The sequence below is a fragment of the Sceloporus undulatus genome, chromosome 1 (assembly GCF_019175285.1).
Source record: "Sceloporus undulatus isolate JIND9_A2432 ecotype Alabama chromosome 1, SceUnd_v1.1, whole genome shotgun sequence".
Taxonomy (NCBI): Eukaryota; Metazoa; Chordata; class Lepidosauria; order Squamata; family Phrynosomatidae; genus Sceloporus; species Sceloporus undulatus.
In genome coordinates this window covers 68340320-68364325 of record NC_056522.1, presented here as the reverse complement: position 1 = coordinate 68364325, position 24006 = coordinate 68340320, and the positions used below count along the sequence as shown (strand labels likewise).

General features: G+C 41.6%; 1 protein-coding gene across 1 annotated transcript in view; it reads right to left on the bottom strand.

The window, feature by feature from the left end:
* ARID4B (AT-rich interaction domain 4B) overlaps positions 1-24006 on the bottom strand; it is a 119446-nt gene that overhangs the window by 60991 nt on the left and 34449 nt on the right. Inside the window, 7 exon segments of the mRNA XM_042453175.1 lie at positions 1131-1273; positions 2600-2673; positions 5465-5544; positions 10291-10429; positions 13424-13515; positions 17000-17079; positions 20223-20313. Coding sequence (XP_042309109.1) covers positions 1131-1273; positions 2600-2673; positions 5465-5544; positions 10291-10429; positions 13424-13515; positions 17000-17079; positions 20223-20313 — 699 coding nt within the window.

Below are 24006 nucleotides of genomic sequence, written 5' to 3'. Positions count from 1 at the left end.
AGTGCCTCGGGTTACGAAAGTAATTCGTTCCGCGGCCGCTTTCGTAACCCGAAAAGCCTTCGTAAGCCAAAATGCCATAGGCGCTAATGGGGAAAAGCCGCGATTCCGTGTAAAATAGCGCCGAAAAGCACCAAAAGTTTTTTCGTAACCCGAAAAAACATTCGTAACCCGGAACAATTATTTCTTATGGGATTTTTTCGTATCCCGAAAATTTCGTAACCTGGGTATTTCGTATCCCGAGGTACCACTGTACTGAATCTACAGGTTCATATACACATGGTTACTGACTGCTGAACCAGTTATAGATAACAAATGCTGAATGCTCATTAGATTTCAAAGACACAGCTATGTTAGTCTGAAAAATCAGTATGCAAAAGGAACTGTCTGAAAGAAAAAAGTTGGTAGAATGAACTGTCACAGAAAACTCAAGCATCTGATGAAGTAAGCTCAAGTTTACGAAAGCTCATCATACCAAATCCTTTCTTTCCATTAATCTCAAAAGTGCTACAAGATCCCTTTGCATACTCATTAAATTTGAGTGTCATTGCTCAATCAGGTTATCTTTTGCTCGTTATCTAAGATTATGGTGCTAGATAATACCATAATAACTGTTTAGGTTGGAAATATGGCAACTGTAAGGCCTTCACAAACTTTTCCCCACAAGAAAGATAAATGCTAAAGATCCATAACAGCACAAATAAATAAATACATTTTAAAAGTATATATGCCTATTATTCCAACACTGTGAAACCTAGGCAAACTTGGTAAAGATACCCTAGGATTTTCACCCTTAATATTCTATTTTTAAAATTAGCTGAAGAGATAGAAGATCCTTCTCCTAAGGAAAGTGGATGTGGGGGAAGACAGTGAGCAGAGGGAAAGACTGAACACTAGGACAGAGGGAGAGAAAGGCCAGTGAGGAAAAAAAATAGTATTGAGGGAAAATACAGAGGCAAAGAACACTAGGATAGGCAGGGGAGGGAGATTATGAGGTTTCTAACTCTTGAGAATGTGAGTGCTTCTGCTCAAACTGTAATCAGTACTGGTACTGTTTGTTGTATTGCAGTAATTCAACAATTAATACACAATATTCTAACATGAACCCAACTAGAACACAATGCTATACTTGCCTCTTCTTCACTGCTATCTTCTTTTTCTTTTTCATCATCTTCCTCTTCTTCTGCTTCACTACTGGAGCTTTCTTCTTTCAATTCAGTCTTCCAGTTACTGGGAACAGTTTTGTTTTTATGGAATTCTAAGGCTTGATCAAAAGCTGTAAATGGATTAAAATTAATCAACACAATTTACCACTGACAATCTGCAAGTTTAGTGCACTCACACGCACAATCCTTTGTTCTTTTTTCACATGAGTGAGCAAGCTAGGAAGGCACAGTGAACTAGGAAACTACAATTAAGGGCTTCTAGTAAGACAGGCTATGAAGCCATGGTGTAATGCTGGCTTCTGGATGTTCGCTGGTCATAAACATCACATTTGCCAAGAGTATAGCAAAATGGGAATCATTGAAGTAGAATTTTATCATCCCAATGTGACCAATATCAAATTTTCTCCAACATTTAAAAAAACTAATCAGCATGGTAAAAACTAATGCAGCATGGTAAAAATTTAAATGAAGGCAAGATAAGCAGTGAGACATTACTTAGCTCTTGGGGTTAAATGTAGTGACTAATGGGGTAGAGGAAACAAGCTTTTTCACTGTGAAAAAAAGAAGGTACCAAGAGAGAGCCTAGATTTATTTGACTGTGAGATTTCCCTTTATCCTAAGAGAGAAATATGACATTTGTTCTGTCACCAATGGCCCTCCTTTGAAATGAGAGTTAGATGGGGGTGGGTTTTAAAAAATTATTCCAGTTGGATCAGCATGCAAAATGGGTTTTCAAGATGTTAGGTGAAGAAGCTAATGGGAGAAGAGATATAGTGGAAACAGGCACCATCGACTGGCACATCAAGTAGCTATTTATTGTTCAACAACTGTCAAGTTTTAAAATATCATCTGTTCCCCCCCCCCAAGGTCACACTCAGTGACTGCCAGACTATACAAAACAAGAGATGGAAAAGGCATAAGTAAGAAGAAAAATGTTTTTTCTTTCCTTTCTGGGAAATATCTGATGCTTTACCTTCTACTTTGGGTGAGAATTGAATGAATAGGAAAAATAGGTCTATGGAAAGACACCCACTTTGTTTGCAGAAGGTTCCAGGGATCAATCTCTTAATATTTCCAGATAGGACTGGAAAAAACTCCTGCTTAAAACCTTGAACAGATGCTTGTAGCGAATGTTAACAGTAGGGATCTAAAGGGTATAATAGTATGATTTGATATAAGACAGTATTACAATAGTATGGAGGGGATGATTTGGTCAGTTCTTGGAAAGGTTTTTCGTGGGGGGACCACAATTACAAAAATATGCCAGTCAGTAGATTCTGGGAGTTGAAACCAAAAGCTCTGGGTTTACTAATTATTGAAATCTGAAGACAGCACACCCATTCCGGGATAGACCATTATAACTGGCCCTCATAGTATATGCCACTTTTTTCTACTCTGGAAAACATTATTATTTTTTATTTCAAGATTCCTCTTACCTTGTTTTAGTGTAGCATCAGGCTTTGGTGAAGAATCACTAATTTCTCGAACATCTTTCCTTGGTACTGAAGAGCTAAACAAATAATAGTGTTTATTTTAAAAACTTGGGAAAAAATCAATCTAGAGAGCAAAAAGAAACTGCTCTAAGCAGCTTCCTGGAAGGGGCATCATAAGTGGCATAGAATCATGACGCCCTTCCATCCACTGTGCCTGGTGTGTCCTAAGGGCAGCTGGGCAGTGTGTGTGTCCTAAGGGCAACTGTGCCAGGAGTGTGTCCTAAGGGCAGCTGGGCAGTGCGATAAGGGCCTGGAGCGTGGGGATGCTCAGTCCTCACCGCACGTACAGGCCAGCACTTTTCACTGGTCTGTCAAGCCCCAAAGGTTGTTATATTGAACCATCAGAAAGCAAAGATGTGTCTCAGTCACCTATGTGGACAGTTTTGGATTTTGGAGTATTTCAGATTTTGGAATTCCAGATAAGAGAGACTCAACCTGTATATCCTGGGATTGGCACCAAGACTACTCCAGTCCCACACTTGTTGCAAGTACTATAATGTTCTTGGCTTTGCTAACAATGGAGCAGTACAAATGGAGGGCTCTGTGCCTCCTATCTTTGGCCCGTGTCTGCACTGCAGCATCCGCATGCTGCAGCACAGACACACTGTCTAAAAGGAGCCACTCTAGGCAGCTCCTTTTTTGCACTGTCATAAGGGCTATGATGCAGCCCTATGACAGCTCTTCCGCCCAGAGCAGTTTGGGCTCTCAGGCTCCTGCACTAGGGCTTGGGAGCGTGGAGCTGCTGCGCTCTCCCGAGCCCTAGTTTTGGCCCCATGATGGCGCTTCCCACCCCTCTGTACTGGGCCTATAAATCTTACATGCTAATGGAGAAAGACTTTCACATCTGGGATTATGATGGAGAAAGATAAAACAAAGTAGGAATCTGCAGTGTAAGCAAAGGCAAAGTATCTACCAAGAAAGCTGTGGTCAGAGAATTCTTTTAAAAAATATCTGACCGGCAAATCAGAAACAGAAGTCAATCTACTAGCCCGCATGAAAGTAGCTCTTTGAAAAAAGCTGACACAGCTTTCCTTAGTACTGAAGAGCTAAACAAATAATGTTTTTATTTGTTAAATAAGAAGAGCCATGATAAATCCATTTTGATGGCTCAAATCCTCTGCGCAAGGCATTTTGAGCTCTTGCTCATTTTAATACCTTAGCTGACTCAATGGGTTAAATAGCTTTTGAAGTCAGGAAAGCCACAAGAGAATCTTGTGAAAATATATGATCTGAGAAAATATGTTCAGATTATAGAGAATAAAATTTCTTTACATACAAAAGCCTTTCTGCCAAAGGCTTCAACCTACTATTTTTAGATGGCAACCTCAAGGTTTGTAGCAGGTGAAATAAAATGCCCTCTAAAACAGGCCTAGGAAAAGCCAAAACCCCAGGTTCTGAGGATCTGGCAGGTACCTCAGGCAAGCACAATAGCAAGATAAAGCAAGGGTATGAATGGTGAGTGAATGGAGCTGAGCCATCTAGGGGAGGGAAGCCAATTAAAAGCACCTGGCCATGCTTCCATAATATTGCTGTTCTCCACTGAATTGTTTGCTATGTCTCTGCAAAACATCCAGGAGCTGGTTGGCTAATTAAGACCAGGTGTCTCTACTGGCTAAGATCTTCATCTCTCAGGGCAGGGCAAGGCCACCCATTGGCTTTGTAATAAAACAAGCTGAAGGATAGGGGGTGATTCCAGCTGAACCATCAAGGAAAGCAAAGCTGATTAAAATCACCTGGTTCACACTCCTATAATACTGCTGTTCTCTGCTGAACCTTTTTTCTGTGTCTCTCCAAAACATGATCACTCACTGAAAGACGGCAAGGAAAAATGTGGGGAATTATGTGAGCATAGTGAAACCAAAGATTTACTCTTGCCCCTTCCATTCTACTTGGTGCAAGGGGAGTGATGTATTGGAAGAACAGGAAGTTCTCTTCCTATCCCTCCGGCTGAGAATTTTTGAACAGACTCCTTTTGTACTTTCCTCGTCCTTCAGAGGAATGAGGAGCACTGGAAAAATGCAGCTTCCCTGTGTCAGGCAGGAAGACAGATTGGAGATTGATGGGTTGTTTCTGCCTCTCAGGAAATAGTTCTTCTACCATGCCTTCCTAGTCCTAGAGCTATAATTTAACCAATCTAGGAACTGACCTGTTAGCTGTGACATGAGAAGAAAGTTTGAAGCAAAGCAATTTAATGAAAAATTAAAATGAAAAAACTTGCATTGTGGCCCACTGATTTGGCCATTTTGAGACCATCTGAAGTAGTGTGTGGTCATATATAATATACCAAACTATGTTAATTAATGCAAAAACACTCTTTTTTTAGGGTCTAGCATAAAACTGACTTATAAAATAAATAGCTAATCCATTCATTCAAAGGCCTGTTACAGACAGCCAAAATAAAGCTACTTCAAGTCACAGTGGAGGTATGGTGTTTCAATGATGCATGCGTCCGAAGAGTCCAGAAGCCACACCAAAGCCACACTCCAGTCCTTAGGGCTGGAGCGTGGCTTTGGTGCGACTTTTGGACTCTTAGGACGCATGCATCATTGAAACACCATACTTCCACTGTGACTCGAAGCAGCTTTATTTTGGCTGTCTGTAACAGGCCAAAGTAATATCACAAAATTGTTTAATATGTATTATAACCATTCTGTGCCATACTGACATGAATAAGATGAGAAGTGGAGAGCAGATAAATAACTAACATTAGTATATATGAAACAGCAACAGTCAGATCTGCTGACCACAGCTACAAATTTTTACAAATTAGTAACACAAATATTACTTAGGAAGAGGATTTCCACTCACAATTTGCCATCCTTGAAAGAACGAACAAGAACATTGTCCTTTTTTACTGCAATTTCATCACTACAGTCTGGACAAACCACCTGGACAAAAACAAAAGGGATATTTAAACTATTTCAGAATGGCAGCAAAAATTTAGGCAAAAGACTTCACAACTTAGGGACTAAACAGACCAACTTGGGGATTTTGCTAGTCTACCGGCCACCCCGTTGTCTAGCAGACTCTTTGACCAAGCTGACACAGCTGGTCTCTGAGCTGGTGTTGGAGACCCCGAGACTCTTAGTTTTGGGGGACTTCAACATCCCGCTCGAGACCAGCTTAACAGGCGCGGCTCGGGAGTTCATGGATACCATGACAAACATGGGCCTATCCCAATTGGTCAACGGGCCTACACATTGTGCGGGTCATACACTCGATGTGGTGTTCTGTACTGAACAGGCATATCCGTGGGCGGAGGTGGTAAGCACCTCCGCATTGTCATGGACGGATCATTTCCTGGTCAAGACAGAACTCAGAGCCAATTTCTGCTCCTCCGGGGGTGGTGGACCCATTCGAATGGTCCGCCCTCGAAGGCTGATGGAGCCAACTGGATTCCAGAAAGCCTTAGAGGGTTTAATGGTTGGGAATGCCAGGGATCCTGTCGATGCTCTGGTCAATACCTGGAACACCGATCTTACCAGGGCTATCGACACGATCGCTCCCAAGCGCCCTTGCCATCCCGGTTCTAATCGGAGGCCTTGGTATACACCGGAGCTGAGGAGGATGAAGCGGTTTGGACAACGGCTAGAGCGCAGGTGGCGGAAGACTCGCCTCTTATCTGACAGAACTCGCCATAGGAACTTCCTTTGTTCCTATCGGGAGGCAATACATGCAGTGAAGAGAGCTTTCTCCTCTGCACGTATTGCGTCTGCAGAGTCTCGTCCAGCAGAGCTGTTTAAGGTGGTGAGGGAGATGACGCAGGTGTCCCCTGCACCAAATCCCTTACTTAACCCGACGACGGCCTGCTGTGACGCATTTAACAACTTCTTTGCAGACAAAATCTCTCAGATAAGAGCCGACTTAGATGCCACCATTGAAACAGAGTCGATAGGCGAGGCGTCCAGTGACTCCGCCAATGTAGTTATACTGGATCAGTGGTAATCTGTGAGTACCGAGGACGTGGACAAGCTGCTTGGTAAGATGAGGAAGACAACCTGCCCTCTCGACCCTTGCCCATCATGGCTGGCCGTTCGGGGGGGGGGGGGGGATGCATTGATGAGATTCCTCATGGATATCATCAATGTGTCCTTCAGGGAAAGACATGTTCCATCTTGTCTAAAGGAAGCGGCTGTTAGGCCACTTCTGAAAAAACCTTCCCTGGACCCCCTGGATATGAGAAATTATAGGCCTGTGTCACTGCTGCCATTTTTGAGCAAGGTGGTTGAGAGGGCGGTTGCTCTTCAGCTCCAAGCTGTCTTGGATGAAGCCGATTATCTAGACCCATTTCAAACCGGATTTAGAACAGGCTTTGGGGTTGAGACTGCCATGGTTGCCTTGACCGACGATCTGCGTCTGAGCATCGACAGGGGTAGTGTGACCCTGTTGGTGCTCCTAGACCTCTCAGCAGCTTTCGATACTATAGATCACGGCATCCTCTTAGACCGCCTGAGGGGGTTAGGTATCGGGGGCACTGCTTTGCAGTGGTTCCGGTCCTTCCTCTCAGGTCGGTCCCAGAGGGTGCTGCTCGGGGACTGTAGCTCCAGTAAGAGGAACCTCATTTGTGGGGTTCCTCAGGGGGCTATTCTGTCCCCGATGTTATTCAACATCTATATGAAGCCGCTGGGTGAGATAATACAGAGTTATGGTGCTGGGTGTTATCAGTACGCTGATGACACCCAAATCTATTTCTCCATGTCTCGTTCATCAGCCTCAAATTCCAATGGCATCTCTTCTCTCAATGAATGTCTTCAAGCGGTAATGGGCTGGATGAGGAAAAACAGATTGAAACTGAATCCAAATAAGACGGAGGTGCTCACGGTAGCGGCCCCGAAACCAAGAATTGGGTTGCAACCTTCAGTCCTGGATGGGGTCACACTCTCCTCCAGTGACTGTGTTCGCAGTCTGGGGGTGCTCCTCGACTTGTCGCTCCTGATGACAAATCAGGTAAATGCGACGGTCAGGAGCACCTGCTATCAGCTTCGGCTGATACGCCAGCTGCGCCCTTTTCTGGAAGTAAGGGACCTCGAAACTGTTGTGCACGCACTGGTAACCTCACGCCTGGACTTCTGTAATGCACTCAACTTGGGGCTACCCTTGTGCTTGGTTCGGAAGCTTCAGCTGGTACAAAATATGGCAGCCAGGCTTATTTCTGGTACATCTAGGAGGGACCACATTACTCCGGTTCTGAGGTCCCTCCACTGGCTGCCTATTAGCTTCCGGGCCCAGTACAAGGTGTTGGTTATTACCTTTAAAGCCCTAAATGGCTTGGGTCCAAGCTATCTCAGGGACCGCCTCCTCCCGTATAATCCTCCCCGTGCTCTCCGGTCCTCTGGGAGGAACTTACTGCAGCCTCTAAAATCTAGGCTTGCGGCGACCTCCCAGAGGGCGTTTTCTGCTGTCGCCCCCAAACTCTGGAATGACCTGCCGGATGAGATCTGTCAGTTGACATCATTAGACAGCTTTAAAAAAGCTGTCAAGACGGATCTCTTCCGGCAGGCCTTTCCAGATTAACCATCCCCCAGCCTGGGCTCCCTGATCCCCTCTTTCCTCTCGTGGCCCCATCTTCAGTGATGGTTGAGGATCTGCAGAGAGACACCAGGGTTTTTAGTTTGTTTTAATTATGTTTTATGTTTTGATATTGTGTTTTTAATCTGTCATATTTTTTAATACTTTCATAAGGAGGGGAGGGATTATAATGTTTTTAATTTTATATTTTACTCTGTTATATTTACTGTTGTCAATCGCCCGGTATACAAATTATTATTATTATTATTATTATTATTATTATTATTATTAGCTTGACATGCCAACATGAAGTTTCGCTGCACACACTGACACCGGTGTCACACTGCACACCCAACCGCATGTCAGGGGGCTTTATGGTGCTCCACTAGCGCAGCATTTAGACACGCTATGCCAAAGAAGTGCCGAAAAGTTGCCACCACAGCAGCAAGAACTCCTTTTTGCCATTCTTTGTAGTGCTGGCAAAGTGCTGGATCAGGGCTGCAGCATGCGGTGGCAGGATACTGCCCTGAGCTGGCAAGGAAAGCGGTGGCAGGATACTGCTCTAAAGTGGTGGGGTCTATTTTGTCACTTATTTTCACTGCCCAGAGTCCACAAATTTGGTTAGTTCTCCCACAGATGGCAAGGTTCTTATACTGTGACATGCATGAAAAGCACAATTCCACTTCTGAGCCTTTTGACAGAAAACTGATTTCTTATTTTTCAAGAAGCCACAAGAGGGATGGGATTCACATTGCTCCTGCTTCTTGAATGTCCTGCACTAAGTGAGAGAAAAAACATCCTATTCCTAGACATGCATACACAAAGGTCTTGACAGAGTACTCTCATCTCAATTTACACTAGATTTCAAGAGAAGGAAAGAAGTAATATTCCTTCATATGGATTCTCCCTTTTCCAGTCAGTGCCTTGTGAAAAATGAGAGAAGACAGAAGCTTCTTTCTGCTTCTGCTTTTCCAAATCAAAACATGGGACACCAATCTTAACCATTTTCTGAAAGACTTAGAAAATGGAGCAGTCAGTTATGGCCAGAAATAATGGCAAGTTAGTGCCTTGCTTGTAAGATCACAATTTACTTATGTCTGCTTTCAGTCATGATTATTATGTTCATCTGGCCAAGTTAAATATTTTATCTTTCTTTCTTTCTTTCTTTCTTTCTTTCATTGATCATCTTTCTTCCCACCAAGGTCCCAAACAACATACAATAAAACAGATAAAAATCTTGAAAGCCAGATTTAAGCCTAACTGAAGGTGTTTCAGAATAATGTCATTTTGGTTGTCCACCCAAAACTCAATGGATGACCCTTGGAAGGAGTTCCACTACTACAAAGAAAGTACTGACTCATGAACTCACCACCCTATCCTCTCAGGGCCTCCACTGAAGATCTTAAATTCTTGATAGACTCATGTGAGAGGAGGTGGTCTTTTAGATAGCCATCCATATTCCATATTATGCCACATGTAGAACATTAGGAGTTTGATCTTTCTGAAACCTACTTCCAGTACACATCCAAGTAATTTTTTTTATACTTTTCACAATTCTATCATACAAATAAACTTTAAAAACTGAATATGGAATTGTATCTCTAATGATTTTAAGTCTCCAGGGAGCAGGAGAAAGCTTACAACAATTCAGTCACTGATTGTACTGATTACTGAGCATCATTACTAAACACTAAGGTGCTCAGACAAGTATAGCAAATAGGTTTTGCTTAGTTCTTGTTTTCTGACTTCCATTTGTCCTCTTCCCATAGTTACTTCTTTCCAGTTCTTGTTATATACAAAATACTGATTTGACATCATCCATCCTCTACTACTGAGTCTTTCTCTTGCTGCTATGCAACAGCTAAGAATATAAGAAGAACCCTGCAAGATTAGAACAACAGTCCATCTAGTTCATGATCCTGTTTCTAACATTGGCTAGCAGGCATAAAGATAATTATTGTTTGTTCCCCAGCATGGTATCCAGAGGTACTATACTTCCAAATATGGTTTTTCCACCAATATATGATATTTTGTGCCATAATATCAGATGAATGCGACAGCTTTTTGCCTTTGTCCTATATTCGTATTTTTTTAAAAATCCTTTAAGCAGTATCAAAAACACTTACCAAAGCAGGGAACCAGAGATTTTTCTTTTTATCAACACTAACACAGTCAACGCATACCACTTTTCCTAACAGTTCATCGGTTTGTTTTCTGTCATCTTCATCTTCATCACTTGAGGATGAAGAAGATTCTTCTTCTGGGCTGAAAAAAAGAAAGAAAAGAGTTTCAAGCACTCCAACTATACTACTACTACTACTACTAATAATAATAATAATAAGTTTTATTTCTATTTTCCCGCCTCTCCCAATGGATCGAAGCGGGATTACAACAGTATTTCAACAACAAAATATCTAAATTTACAATTTAAAAATAATTTAAAATCATGTAATATCAAAATATAACAATACAATATTAAAACCACATTGCATCCTGTGGTAAGATTTTCTTATTTTTCCTGAGGTTAAGTTTTCTTCAGATATTTATAGAAGATCAAGGGGGTATGCCTGCCAGAAGAGATGTGTTTTTAGTGCCTACTACAAGTTGAGCCTCTCTTATCCAAAATGTTTGGAACCAGAAGTGTTTTGGGTTTCAGATTTTTTCAGATTTTGAAATATTTGCATATACATAATGAGATATCTGGGAGGTGAGACTCAAATCTAAACATGAAATTCATTTAAGTTTTGTATATTCCTTGTACACATAGCCTGCTAGCAATTTTAAATATAATATTCTTTAAATAACTGTGTGCACAAAACAAAGTTTGTGCACAAGTAACCATCAGAGAGCAAAAGTGTTCCTATCTCAGTCACTAATGTGGACAATTTTGGATTTTGGAGTGTTTCATTTTGGAATTCAAGCTAAGGGATATTCAATCTGTATATAGTTTAGAAATCTGGTTAGGGTTGAACTGAGAGTAAATGTTAATTTGAATGTGTCAGTGTTTCTTATCTGCATTGCAAAGAAACTTGAATATTTTTTCAATAGCATTTTGCTACATACACACACACAAGTAAGTAAAAGTAATTTAACCTATGTTTTGTCATTACATTTGGGTGCACACATCTCTTTCAATGTTTGAAAAATGAAAATTCAGACCACAGCATGGCTACCATCTTGTTTGTAATATTCAGAAGTCTAAGTCCAACATACACATGTACAGTGGGCCCTTGCCTTACACGAGGATCCGTTCCGCCCCCCCCCCCCCGGCGTAAGGCAAATGCCGCCTATGCTGGAGCCCATTCATTTGAATGTGGCTCGTGCGCGGCGGTGCGGGAGAACCCGGGACGCCATGGGTGCACGCCCCATTCATTGGAATGAGACGTGCCACCCCTTGCGCTGTGCACGCTCCCCACGGCTTGAGCGCATATGCTCAAGTCCGCGTAAAGCATGCCCGCCTATAACATGGGCGCACTGTATATGTCTACTTTGGTCACTGCAGATCAATTTCTTTTCTTACCTTTGCAATGAGCAAATGTGTCCCAGGACTATTTACAGTAGCTGTGCAGACCCTCCCCATGGCCATTCAGTAGCTGATGGAGATTAGGGAAGGACCCCTGGAGGATCTTTATGAGGACATAGCCACATGCTTTTCCAGTTCCTCTGCTCTCCACCAGCCACTGCATGGGGGGTGGGGTGAAGTGGCTAAACAGTGAATTAAATATACATGCATATATAGTGGGTTGAGAGAATATACATACTGTAGTTCTGCCGATAGAATGTTCACACTGTGCTCTGAATACAGGATTTCAACCCACATCTGCCATTTTTGGTTATTTGATTTAAAAAGAGATGACAAAGTGAGACTCTCAAATGCTGTTGAATTGTAATCCCCAATGTTCCTCACCAGGGTCTATAGTGGCTAGAGTATAAGGACTTGCACTCCAGCAACATGTGAAGGGCTGCACTTTACCTACCCCTGGTTTGAGGCAACAAAAACATAGTTAAATAAGACTTAAATCCAAACTTCCAGATGAGGTGGAGACAACTTTCAAAGAGCTGGGAGGTACTTCCCGCCTGATATCCCACATTAAAAAAAAGGCTTAGAAAAGCCCCTAACACTCACTAGACGAACTATTCCTACAATGCCCTCCTAGCCAGAGAGTCCATTTTTCAATAACATTACATGGAGATTATTTGTGTATGTTTTTTTAAAGCTGCGCAACCTAAAATATGTTGGGAAATAGCAAAGGCTTGGTCAAAGTGACCCCCTAGAGAGCCTCTAAACTCAAACATTTTACAGTGGGGTGCGGTGGGCTGCATGAAAACCACAGGCAAAAAAGATGAGACAAAGATACCAGCATATTTCAGCTTATGAGGTAGGACACCTAGAAGCTACCATATGGTGGAGGATGGTGCCACAGCAAAAAGAATGTATCCTTTCAGGAAATATATCTATTGTGGAAAGCTCAGAAGACCAGAGTTGGATCTTCAAAACTGGGCTGAGGTTCCAACCCATTCTAGATGTTTCTTGGGTATGTAAAACCTGGATAGCTCAGTTGTACCCACTGATAAATATAAAGATTAACTTGCATTTCACAGCCTCCTTTGCAATTCTCACTCACAATACAAAAAAAATGTGTTGCCTACTAAAATTGACTGGAAATAGATCCGATATGTGGGTCTGATTTTAAAAAATCTTCATATATGCCTAGCTAATTTTTAGAATTTGCTATAACAGGATTTAATTATAGAAACAGATTCAGATGGCAAACAAATAGGTGCAGGACATATTTATCAGTCTCAAAGTTGAAGGGCAGAAATAGTAAGATGAGTTGCCTTTTTGCTTTACCTGTGGGCTTCTTCCCAGAAAAATGTGTATTGCCAAATTTTGGGGAAATAGTTTTTTTCCAGCTACAACTCCTTGAATTTCCCATCCTGCACTGGCAAGATAGTAGTCCAAAAATCTATATATATTTTTAGCCCTGTTCTGTCCACTGTGGGAAACAGAATACTGAACCAGATGGGCCTTTTATCGGATTCAGTAGGCCTCATCCCTTGTCAATCTCAGGCAGTCTATTCCCAAGCAGCCCAATACAAACAAAACAAAACCCTCTTGTGCTCTGCTAACACTGACCAAATGGACTTCTCAGCAGCACTTCAGGCACAAAGCTGAATGAAACACAACTTCTAAAAAGCAACTTCAAATATTCTGCTAAAAATTAAGATAACAATAAATTAGAGAAAATAAAAACTTACATATGATTAGATCTCCTTCCTCTGTTTGTTTTCTTTCCTATGACAGGAGTCCCAAAATGTTCAGGGTTGGTAAGAGGAAGCTGATCAAGTGTCTGTAAAAGCATTACATGTATTAAAAAGGAAACCTGTGAAACTGACATACAAAACTTGCAGCTCACAAAGCAGAATACCAGCAGAGAAAGGCCAGAAGCAACTGAGAACTAGTGGCAAAACACTTTAATTTATATAGGTCAAGAAGCAGCATCTCCACAGGTTCTGTGAAATCTTATAATCTATTCAGATCTAAGTCCTTCTGAGTTTACAGGCAGGTATTATGACAGCCCTAATGTACGTCCCTGCCACCAGTACTCTTGACCCAAGGAAATATCTATGGCACCTAAGGCATATTTTTCATCTGGGTTATTTTCAAAGGTATAGCCCTGTCAATACGCTTCAGTATAAAATGGAAAAGGGGGCTAGAATGCAAGAATCAAGCAGCCCCTTTGAGAAGGATTTGTGTTAGCAGAAGGCTTCATGACTATCAATCTACCTCTTCAGAAGCATGGATCAGTGCAACTGGAAAAGTGGACTGACACTCATGCATACTCCTGACAAAACAAATCAGTTAGTCTCAAAGATGCTGCTTAATTTCTTCATCCCCACCCTCCACTTCTTATTTTCAACTGAGTGGAACATCTGAATGTTTAGGCAGTCTTCCAGAGCACTGGAAATTACAGGGGTACTTTCTCAAACACAGCCTATTTACAAGTTCAGCTCACTGTTTTCCAAAATCTCTAACAGCTTGGAAACAAATGTGTAACCAGAGCTATTCCTGCTTCCTGCTCTTGCTCCGCTCCATTTAACTCAGGGGTAGGCAACATTTTTGAGCTGGGGGCCGGGTTGCTGTCCCTCAGGCGACTGGGGGGCCGAAGCCGGGGGGTGGAGCTTCCACCCTCTGGGGGCGGGGCCACATGCCAGGGGTGCAGCTTCCACCCTCCGGGGGCCAGGCCTCCCCATCTTTGCCAGCCCCTGACGGGCCCCCAGGCCCTGTCAGAGGCCGGCAAAAAAGCCGGTGGGAGCCACCAGCGCTGGAGGCCTCCTCCTCTTTGCCGGTCCTTTTTCCGTCGCTGGGGCCCTCCAAGAGGGCTCTGGTGGCAGCAGCGGGCCTCTGGGACGCCGTTTTGCCGTTGCTGGGGCCCTCTTGGAGGGCGCCAGTGACGGCATTGGGCCTCTCCCTATTCGAGGGCTCAGGCGGCCGCAGCGGGCCTCTCACAGCCCACCGAAGTCTCACGCGACCTTACTTGTGGTCGTGCGAGATTTCGACTCTAGGCGCCGCCATTTATTTTCAAAATGGTGGCAAAGTCTCGCACGACCACAGGGGTGGTCGCGCGAGATTTCACCACCATTTTGAAAAAAAATGGCGTCAACCTGGAGCGGTGAAAGCCGCAATCAGCGGCGGCAGGGGCAGGCAGGGGGTGGCGGTAAGGCCTCCGCGGGCCGCATCCAGCCCGTGGGCCAGAAGTTGCTGACCCCTGATTTAACTACTTCCCCAAAGTCAAGCTCTGCTTTCAATGGAATAGCAGCTTCTCCCTGCAACAGCACTAAGAATAAGCAAGTGGAATTAATAAGGAAGCAAAATATGCCCAAGTTTGCAGAAGTGCCCAAGATGCAAAACATCCAAGAATCCATCTTTGAGAAGCCATAAATTAACAGCTTCTCTGTTTGGTTAATGGACGACAGACCCCTCCCCGTTTAAAGGGCAAAAATCCCAAAATGTAAAAGAAAAACATCACCTAAATTGCAGAGTTTGCATCTGAGATCAGAGTAAGGCTGAAATCCTTTACCTAGAGGGTCATATTTCTAATTGTATATGTATAAAATTGGATTGTGAAGGAAAGATTTCAACTCCAGTTCTCAATTGTTTACATATGCTATGCTTTTATAAAGAGCTATCAACATGTGGTATTAATACTTAGCTGAAAATTAATACATTTTGGGATGTTACTGTATAAACTCACGCATAGGTTGACCTCCTGTAAAAGTCAAGGGCAGGTTTACGGGCCAAAATTATGGATTTTTATATGATCCATGGATATGTCAAGGCTAAAACTTCGGGGCTTGGCACATCAGATCCATCCCATGGAGAAGAGAAAGCACCAGAGACCTTCAAGGCCCCAGCTGCCCTGGCTACCACCACCATTTTCCCAGCCAGGTATACCAAAAGCCTGCTGGAGAGAGTAGAGCATGGTCAGTGCTCCTTTTAGGTTCCTCCATGGACAGTCAAAGCTCTCAAAGTGAGCTGCCTCAGTGGCAAATAGAGTAGAGGAGACAGAGGCTGTTTTCAGACTCTCCTGATCCCTTTTAATATCCCTGCCCCAACAGGGAAACACCAAAGAGCCACAGCCGTAGCAGGGAGAGTAGTCAGGACTTTTTTCAACTTCTTCTGGCCCTATCTAATCTCTTCTCCTCAGTGTTATGGAAATACTAAACAAGCACTGAACCCTTCCACTCTCCCTGCTTTGGTAGGGAAACCCCAAAGCCTTCCCAGCCAAGGAATTTCCTTGCTCTTGCTGATTATTTTTAAAAAAAGCACTGCCCTGTTACTCTACCTGCCATGGTCATGGCCATGACCCTTTGGGATTTCCCTACCATGGCAGAGGGGGGCTCAGCACTTCTCTTAGGACCTTCCTCTACCCCCACTGCGGCACAGAAATTTTAAAGAGCTGCTGTATTACTGTACTGACCTATGTATAAGTCAATCCAGGTTTTTGGGGTCTCTTTCTGGCATAAGGTTTTTGACTTATAGACAAGCACATGCTATACTTACCATGTTATCATTCTGCTACACAGACATCAAAATGTAGGGAGAATGGATTTTAAGAATCAAACGAAAAGCTGACCTCAAATCAATAATTCAAGTAAATATAATTATTCTTTTTCACAGCCAATCAATCAATTGTATTTATTGCCAATTATTTTGATCTGCTAGACACTCAGTCATGAGCCAGGCGTGGTTTGAGTATTGAACTACAACTCTGGCGACCAAAGTCAAATGCCTTTTTGGCCATGGAAATTCTCTGGGTGATCTCGGGCAAATCACATTAGCTAAGACTCAGAGGGGAGCAAAGGTAAAACGCCTCTGAACAAATCTTGCCCAAAAAAAAACCCTTAGGGTTTTTCTTGTTGCTCTGAGTCCCAGTTTTGGGGAAAGGGTGGGATATAAATATATGATGATGATGATGATGATGATGATGATGATGATGATGATGGTCATCATAAGTCAATGTGACTTGAAGGCACACAGCAATAATAACAAGAAATGCAGTCACATGATTCAGCTATAGTTAATGTTTTCAATTAGAGTGTCTCTGTACTTTTAAAACACATTATTATTGTCACTAAATGAAAGCAAATTTAGTAGGATGTTGAATTAGTGGTTTCTTAGTCCATTCTTTTCAGAAGAGCAGTGTTACAACTGTCCATATTTTTCATTCTAGTAATCATTTGCTTACTTTACTGACAATGCACAAAATTTTGACAGCACCCAACTCAATCTAGAAAAGCTGGATCTACAAACTTAAGACCACAAATACTTACTTCACTTTCAGCAAAATGTCTCTCTCCTTTCAGGCAAAGTGAAGAACGTCTCAGAGTTTTCTCATCTCCATCATCAAATACTGTAACCAAAAACAAACACAAATTAAAGTCACCGTACCATTAGAATTTACCTAATAATAATAATAATAATAATATAAAATTAAGTCGCCTTATAATTAAGCCTCCATAGGAAGTTAACACTACAAAGGAAGCTTCAAACGGCTTTAGGTCAAGTATCTTCTGCAAGTCCAGTGTGCAGGGGTTGGGGGGTGGAGGAGGTGAGGAGTTGTTGGAAGATTTTTGCATTTACTTTCCCCCTCCTTAAATAGATAGGGATTTCCTGCATGCAAACTCCTCCCTCCCTCCCTCCCTCCCTCCCTCCCTCTCTCTCTCTCCTCCAAACTAACCATTAGGTCACTCCCCCTTTGGGACTAACAGACATTCTTTCAAAGATTTTCAACTAAGCTGTTGTGTTTCCATCTTCCTACTCTCTCAACTTTCTTTAGAAAGATGGCAAGATAAATACTTCTCTTTAGCAGAACTATTCACTAGCTACATTACGGTATAGCCTTTTATGTATACATACATGAAAGTCAATAGTAAACTTTTGTTTTGAACTACAAGCTACATGTTTGTTGTTTTTCATTCAATCTCAGTTCTTAGGGAATCATAGGCCCCATACAGACAGGCCAAAATAAAGCTGCTTCTGGTCACTTTGGAGGTATGATGTTTGATGTATGTCCGGAAGCTGCGCCAAAGCCATGATCCAGTCCTAAGCACTGGAGTACAGATCTGGCGCAGCTTCCAGACTCTTGGTACGCATGCATCATTTAAACAGCATACCTCCTAAGTGACCCGTAGCAGCTTTATTTTGGCTTGGCTCTATGGGGCCATAGTTAGACAAGAACACATTTCTGCTACACTGCTAATTTAAAGCTAGAACAGGCTTGGCTTTGGTATTTTTGATATTTAAATATTTTTGTTTCCTTCAGAAAGCTGAAGTCTTAGGAAACTTAAATTACCCCACAGTAGGAAATGCTGGGTGCTCTCTCGTCAAGAAAGGAACAGAAGTGGTATTAATTGCTAGGTGGGGGTGGGGTGACCAGAAAGTAAGCCAAATCTCTTTATTCACATCCTAATCCAGATAACACCTTCTGCCAAGCATTCGTCAGCACTCTCTCTCCTCTATGCACACACACACTTTTAGGAGACTGGGGAAAGTGTCAGACTTGACAGAAAGTTGCAAATTGTTTCTTGGTAATGACACTAAACTGACCTGACAAGTGAATGCAAACTTATGGCTGTATGTATAGAGAAAGAAAGGGGTTTGCTTTTTAGAGGGGGGCCGGGGGGGGAGTTCCAGATTCAGCAGATTCTCCCAACTTTTAACTTCTTTTCACTGTCTGTGTTTCTTTCTCGTATTACTGTTTCATTTCATAATTATTGCTGAAAATAATTTTGTTATAGGCAGGAGAGGTATTAAAAATGGTCTGTACCAGATGTCTAATACACTAAGAATGCAATTGCTCTGAAATACCCATCCTTAGAAGGCTAGAATGATAACCTTCTTTTTGTCCATTCAAAGGCAAAACCTTCCTTAGTCTGACCAGCTTTCAATATGTGACACGCTTTTAAGAAAGGGCTGTATTGCTTCTTATCTTCTTAACTTTTAAAAATAGGTGTTCTAAATCATTTTAAACATTGTTTTTAGTTATGTTTTAATAACATTATATTTGTATTGGTTTCTTTACCACCATCCCAGCAAGTTTCCACAAAAACAAGCCATGGCAATCAGAGACCCATTTGACTGGGATTTGACACATGGATTTGTCCAAAAGGCAAGAATCGGCTGCAAATCAATGTGTACCAAGACATGCATTCTGCTCATGCAAAGGATTTACAGCAGTGGTTCCCAACCTGTGGATCAGGACCCCTTTGGGGGTCGAATGACCCTTTCATGGGGGTTGCCTAAGACCATTGGAAAACACCTATTTAATTACAGTTATGAAGTAGCAATGAAAATAATTTCACGGGTTTGGGTCACCACAACATGAGGAACTGTATTAAAGGGTTGCGGCATTAGGAAGGTTGGGAACCACTGATTTACAGCATCTCACCAATATTTATATTACATAGTTATAAAGTACTTAAAAACACTGGAACAGTAGTTCTTAAAGTGAGTGTGTGTGTGTTTGTGTGTGTGTGTTTGTGAGTGATAAAAGATGGCCATTCTCTCAAAATGCACTTCTTAACTTTCATTTTTTTTGGCATTTTTGGTAGTCTGTGCAAAAATATGACTCTTGGACACAGTGAAGTTACCTAAATATTGGTCAGGGCATCAAGCTTCATTTATCATTCAAAAAAGGACAAATATACTAAAAGGATGACCCATTGTACTAGTGCAAATCTTTAAATGTACTTGAAGTCTTCATAAAATGTCATGAATTAAAAGCTTTAAATTGGACATTAACCTATGGAAATTAAAATCAAATTCTCATTTGAGATTTCTACAAACATTACTATTGCATTTACATTATTCATTTTTAGATTAACTGAATGTTTATTGTGTTACAGAAACAGAATTAACACTAACTGAATTATGAGAACAAACCTCTTTTCAGGCTTTCTGAAACTGGGCAAAGGTGCTCTCTAGGGCCAAAATCATATACATTTAGCATAAATATTTACCATTTTACTTAAGCTAGATCTCACAGTTGTGCAACTAACTGCATAATGTTGACAACACCTTGAGTGAACCTTTGAGTAACAACTAGCTTTCCAACTACAAAGTCTTGAGAGAGGGAGCAGTTTGTTTGCTTGCAGAAAGAGTGACTGCTCTAGGGATATCATGCTTATGCAACCTCTGAGAAAGTACAAACCTCGTGCAACTATTTTTACTCTAACCTAATGTCCCAAAATGTTTCCAACTCCAGTTTTATCCTTCCTATAGCCTTTCCCCCTCTTGTTTTTCAGACATTCTTCTGCTGCCATCTTTAAATATTTTCTTCTTGTTGTCAATGCTATACTATGCCTCTTCTTGTACATTGTTAAGTAGCTTTGGTCCAATAATATTCTAAAATAGCATTAAAGTAATATTTTAGGCCAAGAAAGCGCTTAATAAATATAAAAGAATTACACTTTATTTCACTATTATTGTAGAAAGAAAATACATTTTAATGACTTAATTTTTGGACTTATGAAAAATGCAGTTTTTTCTCCTTACCTACAGTGTACCAACTAGCATCTGTTAATTTGTTGATGACAGCCTCTTGGTAAGTTCCATCTGGATTCTTAACTTCCACCACAGTTCCAACCTAAAACATAAAAGCCACTTAGAAAAATTTCAAGGAGATATTCAATTAGGAAATATTACAAATCTTACTTTTATTTGATTTAATTTGGTTCTCACCAACCAGCCTAGTTGCTCCCCAACTATATAAGCATGTGACTAGAGTTTTGAAAGAAGATAAAAAAGGTACAACAAAGGGTTCCAACTTACATATCAGAGGTGACACTATTTAAATAACTGTATATTCAAAATGTTGCCATGCTGCAGACTTTTTAATAGTTTTTTTTAAAAGGCCGCAGCACATGTCAATATTTTAAATATACAGATTTTTAAAAAGTGTAGCCTCTGATATGCATTTCCACAAGTAGGAGGAAAAACAACTTTCTTTTCTAGTTGCAGACACTAATGGTACACTAAAGCAGGTGACCATCTCCTGACCTTCAGAAGGACATTTTGGGAACATAAGGGCGGGTAAAGTGTGTGTGTGTGTGTGTGTGTGAGAGAGAGAGAGAGAGAGAGAGAGAGAGAGAGAGAGCACCCACCCACCGAGTATACTTAGGTCCCAGTTGAAATGTAAGGGCTAATGACATGAAAGCATTCCCTGACATCAGTAGGTTCCCAGACAAAGCCCAGGATGGAGCGTTAACCAACCAGGAATCAGACTTTGATCCTCTTTCTTGCCCAGAAAGGGAAGGTTGCAAAACATAGCATTTCAGAGACCCCTTGAACTGCTGGCTGGAAGTGTTTTGCATTGCTCCTCCACGAGGGGAGGGAGCAGAAGCAAAGATCCATTCTCAGCAAGTAACTCCAGGTAGCAGTGACTAAGAACTTGCAGGGTTGTTCCCTTTCTTCTTTCCCTTCATGGAGAAGGAAGAGTAATCCATTCTCATCTGGCATTTATAAGAACCATTTCAGTCTCGGACTCAAACTAAAGATGATTCCTGGAAGTGCTGGATAACAATGGAACAAGGGGTCCCCAGTATCTCCTATCAGAGATACCAGTAAGAACAAGAATTTCCTTGCAGGCACAGTAGAATCCCTATTGTTACAGTGGTGCCTCGGGTTACGAAATTAATTCGTTCCGCCATTCCTTTCGTAACCCGAAAATTTCGTAACCCGAAACAGTTTTCCGTTAGCACTGGAAAGCCTATAGCTGCACTTTGCAGCATTTGAATTTCGCGCCGAAATGAATTTCGTAACCCGAAAAATATTTCGTAACCCGAAACAGTTTTTGCCAATCCAACTATTTCGTATCCCGGAAATTTCGTAACCCGATCATTTCGTATCCCGAGGCACCACTGTATTTCCAATCTCTGCTCAGAGATAGTGGCACTTCCTTCCCCTTTATAGGGATGGTGGCTATGGAAGTCAGAAGAGTTTACAGTAAACCAGATGACAACCCTTAATGGGCAGGTTAGGCTGTGGGCAAGAGGTTCCCTCCTCTACTATTGAGGTTGCAATTCTAGCTTACACTGTATCCAAGATTTGGAGAAATCACTGTATGTGTCTGTGTGTGCACACACAGACAATTCATATATGCACATATATCATTCTATATAGCCCATACTCCTGAAAGATATTTTGTTTTCAGATCTTCAAAAATATATATTCTGGGATAAATGTGCTTTCTGGAATATAGACAACCCCCCCCCCCCCCCAATCAAGAATCTCAGAGAAGCATCCCATAAGGAGAGATGCACCAATATCACTATGATTGATGGATTCTGCCATACACTATTGACACCTGCCTAGGTAAACATGTAAATATGACAATTCAGACATGTGTGGAAGCCAGATATACATTTTATTTCCATTGTGCATTATCTTTTTTTTTCAACTAAAGAATAAAATCATCAATGTAATCACTCATAAAATATCTTGCCACAGACACATCACAGTGAACAGAATAATTAATATTGATATTTCAAAATTAATATTAATATTTCAAAGTTAACAAATTTAGTCCGAGTGCTAGTAGTTTACAAACAGCACCACAACATTTTGTACTATGCCAGAAGGAATTCAGAATTCTGTGTAGAAACACTGTGTGTTTTTATAGGACAACATGCTCAAATTATATTCAAAAGCCAGGCTCACAGCTTTAATCCAAAAATGTACCCCAAAAAACTTGTCAGATACATTGATAAGCCTCCTTAGTACTTCCTTACTGCCAGTAGATGGTGAACAAGAGCTGATGGTCAAAGTTGTTCAGTAGTATGTCTAAAACAAAAACCAGGCAAACGTTTTTGTCCTGTGCCCTAAATGTCTGAACTACGGTATTATGCACTATTGTTTTAACTCCTTTGTATCTTAAAGAAGATTAGAGGAAAAGGAAACCTCTAACTATTATAAAAGCTGTTTCAGATATTTGACAGAGCTCACTTATTTTAAACCTTTTGTTTCAATATTCCATTTCAAATTTTCTTTTCCTCCTGCTATTAACTATACTGTTTCCTCTTTGTAGTCTGCACTCTTATACTCTCTGTAGAGGTCACAGAAAAGGAGCAATTAATATTGAAGAGAGAAAAAAGGGAAACTACTATATATACTCGTGTATAAGTTGAAAAATCTTGTCCAAAAAATTGACCCCAAAAACCTGAATTGACTTATACACGGGTCAATACAGTACCAGGTGAATACAGTAACTCTCTCTTCCCCAGCCCAGCTGTCTCCCAAAGGGGCAGCCAAACAAACAAACAAGCTTCATTTATATACCGCTTCATACCGCCTAAGCAATGTCTAAGCGGTTTACAACTGTAAGCTAATTTGCCCCCAACAATCTGGGTACTCATTTTAGCGACCTCAGCAGGATGTAAGCTTGAGTCGAGCTTGAGCCCTTTTGCTGGTCTTGAACTCACAACCTTGTGGTTTTGAGTGAGTGGCTGCAGTACAGGCATTTAACCACTGCGCCACCAGGGCTCCAAGCTGCAGATGAGGAGGCTGGGCAAGTGTGGGGAGGAGGCGGCAAGGCAAGCACTTGCTCACCAAGCCTCATCCCCATCCTGGCTGTCCCACGGAAAACAGCCAGGATGGGGAGGAGAGAAGGTAAGCACTCATCCCTGAAACCTCATCCCCACCCCGACTGTCTCCCGAGGGTACATCCAGGCTGCAAAGGGAAAGAAGGGTGCTGAGTTTTACCCTCAACTTAGCCACAGGTCATATTTTTGCCCCTAAACCTGCCCTCAACTTATACATGAGATCGACTTATAATTGAAAATATACGTATGTTTCTGCAATCATATATTTTAATGGCAATCAAAGTACATTAGTTACTACTCAATGTTTTCTACATTTCTGTAATGTGTACTTTGAATTGTTAGGCAGATCACTGATGAGTTAATTACCAACATAGCGAAACAGCTAGAGACACATCATTTTAGTAAAATCAAGTGGATACATCAAGTGGTGATTTGTTTGGAGGCATCTTGCGCTTGCAAATACTCTCTTTGATACATAAAGAAACCAACCCACCTTACAACATGCACACATATGCAAAGTGAAAAATATTACAAAAAAGATTTGTAACAGAAATTATCCATTTGGTGTCTTGAGTTGGGAAAGAGACTGCCACTAAACACTCCCAATCCAACACTGTTTTTTTAATGGTTCTCTTTAACTGCAGCGGAATGGGCAGCCTGCCAGATGCTGCTGCTGAATATGGAATAACAGAAGGAGAATTTCTAACCATACCTATAAGTGCTAGAAGGTGGCAGTGAAA